This window comes from Spermophilus citellus (genome assembly GCF_964194105.1).
Source record: "Spermophilus citellus genome assembly, chromosome: 3".
Lineage (NCBI taxonomy): Eukaryota > Metazoa > Chordata > Mammalia > Rodentia > Sciuridae > Spermophilus > Spermophilus citellus.
In genome coordinates this window covers 13704588-13706398 of record NC_138184.1, presented here as the reverse complement: position 1 = coordinate 13706398, position 1811 = coordinate 13704588, and the positions used below count along the sequence as shown (strand labels likewise).

Below are 1811 nucleotides of genomic sequence, written 5' to 3'. Positions count from 1 at the left end.
GAATGTGGCCAGCACTCCCCAAGTGCACTTCCATGGTAAGAAGTAATTTTTACTTAAACAGGTACTGCATGAGCTCTTGGGGAGAAGACTTAGAGTGAGATGGGAATTTATAAACAGTAATGATACTAGGGATGCCCTAGGATAACGAGACCCAGAAACAAGAGAAAAAAAAAGTTTTTTATTGGAAAATAAATTTGTAACAATTATATCTGTAGTGTCCATATGTGTGAAGAATAGTCATGTATTTATTCTCTTTCTGGTAGTGACACCCCCTCATGGAACCAGGAAACAATACAAGAATTTCAGAATTCCTTCTGCTGGGATTTTCAGAGGCCCCAGAACTGCAGCCCCTCATCTTTGGGCTTTTCCTGTCCATGTACCTGGTCACTGTGCTGGGGAACCTGCTCATCATCCTGGCCACCATCTCAGACTCCCACCTGCACACACCCATGTACTTCTTCCTCTCCAACCTGTCCTTTGTGGACATCTGCTTCACCTCCACCACCATCCCCAAGATGCTGGTGAACATCCAAACACAGAGCAAGGCCATTATGTATGCAGGCTGCATCACCCAGATGTGCCTTTTCTTTATTTTCGTAGAGTTGGACAACTTCCTCCTGACTGTGATGGCCTATGACAGGTATGTGGCCATCTGCCACCCGCTGCACTACACTGTCATCATGAATCCCAGGCTCTGTGGTTTGCTGGTTGTGGTGTGCTGGATCCTGAGTGTCCTGCATGCCTTGTTGCAAAGCTTAATGGTCTTGAGACTGTCCTTCTGCAGAGACATAGAAATCCCCCACTTTTTCTGTGAACTTAACCAGGTGGTTCAACTTGCCTGCTCTGACACCTTTCTTAATGATTTGGTGAGGTATCTTGTAACTGTGCTGCTGGGAGTAGGCCCCATCACTGGCATCCTGTACTCCTACTTCAAGATCGTGTCCTCCATCTGTGCAATCTCATCAGCTCAGGGCAGGTACAAAGCCTTCTCGACCTGTGCATCTCACCTCTCTGTGGTCTCCTTATTTTATGGCACAGGCTTTGGTGTGTACCTCAGTTCTGCTTCAGCCCAGAGCTCACCCTCCAGTGCAACAGCCTCAGTGATGTACACTGTGGTCACCCCCATGCTGAACCCCTTCATCTACAGTCTGAGGAATAAGGATGTGAAGGGAGCCCTGTTAAGGCTTTCTGGAGGGAAATTATGAAAGACTCTTGTCCTGGGGTTCAGGAGCACAGCCCAGGACTGCAGGCAGCAAAGCCTCAGAGCCAGAGTTGCGGATCTTTGATCCGACTGTGAATGTGACACCCTTTCATTCAGTTTACCTCCTGGAGCTCTCATGATTCTGGTTTTGACCTCTGTGCAATGTAACCATCTCTCTTTACCCAGCTTCCTGCTTTCTCTGACAGGCAATAGGTTTTGCACTTTGACCGCTCACCTTTTCTTCCAAACAGGAAACATTTATGTCACAGAGAGCCAAGGTTTCTTACAAATAATTTCTTCCCATCTAACTTATATTGTATTGATTTAGGTTCTTTTCTGTTTTATTGATAAAATAGTCATGTCTTTTACTACATTCATGGAAACAGCAGCACTGGGCACCTGAGAACAATTTTGAAATTTGTACTTGAGCAAAATCTGAGTTCACAGTTTCTCTGTTTTGCATTATTGTTCCTGTGTGTGCCAGCATTTTAACTACTTTTCTTGAACATTTGTCTTTAGTAATTTAATGTATTTTGTTACAAGTTATTAAGGTTTTAAAAATTCAACAGTAAATGGATAAAGAAAATATGGTATATACATATGATGGAGT

The 1811-nt window shown here is 44.1% G+C and overlaps 1 protein-coding gene across 1 annotated transcript; it reads left to right on the top strand.

Moving 5' to 3' along the window:
- Nucleotides 1-275: 275 nt before the first annotated feature.
- Nucleotides 276-1205, top strand: LOC308644075 (olfactory receptor 7A10-like; the record flags this gene model as incomplete). The annotated part of the gene is made up of 1 exon (XM_081284770.1): nucleotides 276-1205. The coding sequence occupies one exon, from the start codon at nucleotides 276-278 to the stop codon at nucleotides 1203-1205; it is 930 nt and encodes a 309-aa protein (XP_081140896.1).
- Nucleotides 1206-1811: the final 606 nt, after the last annotated feature.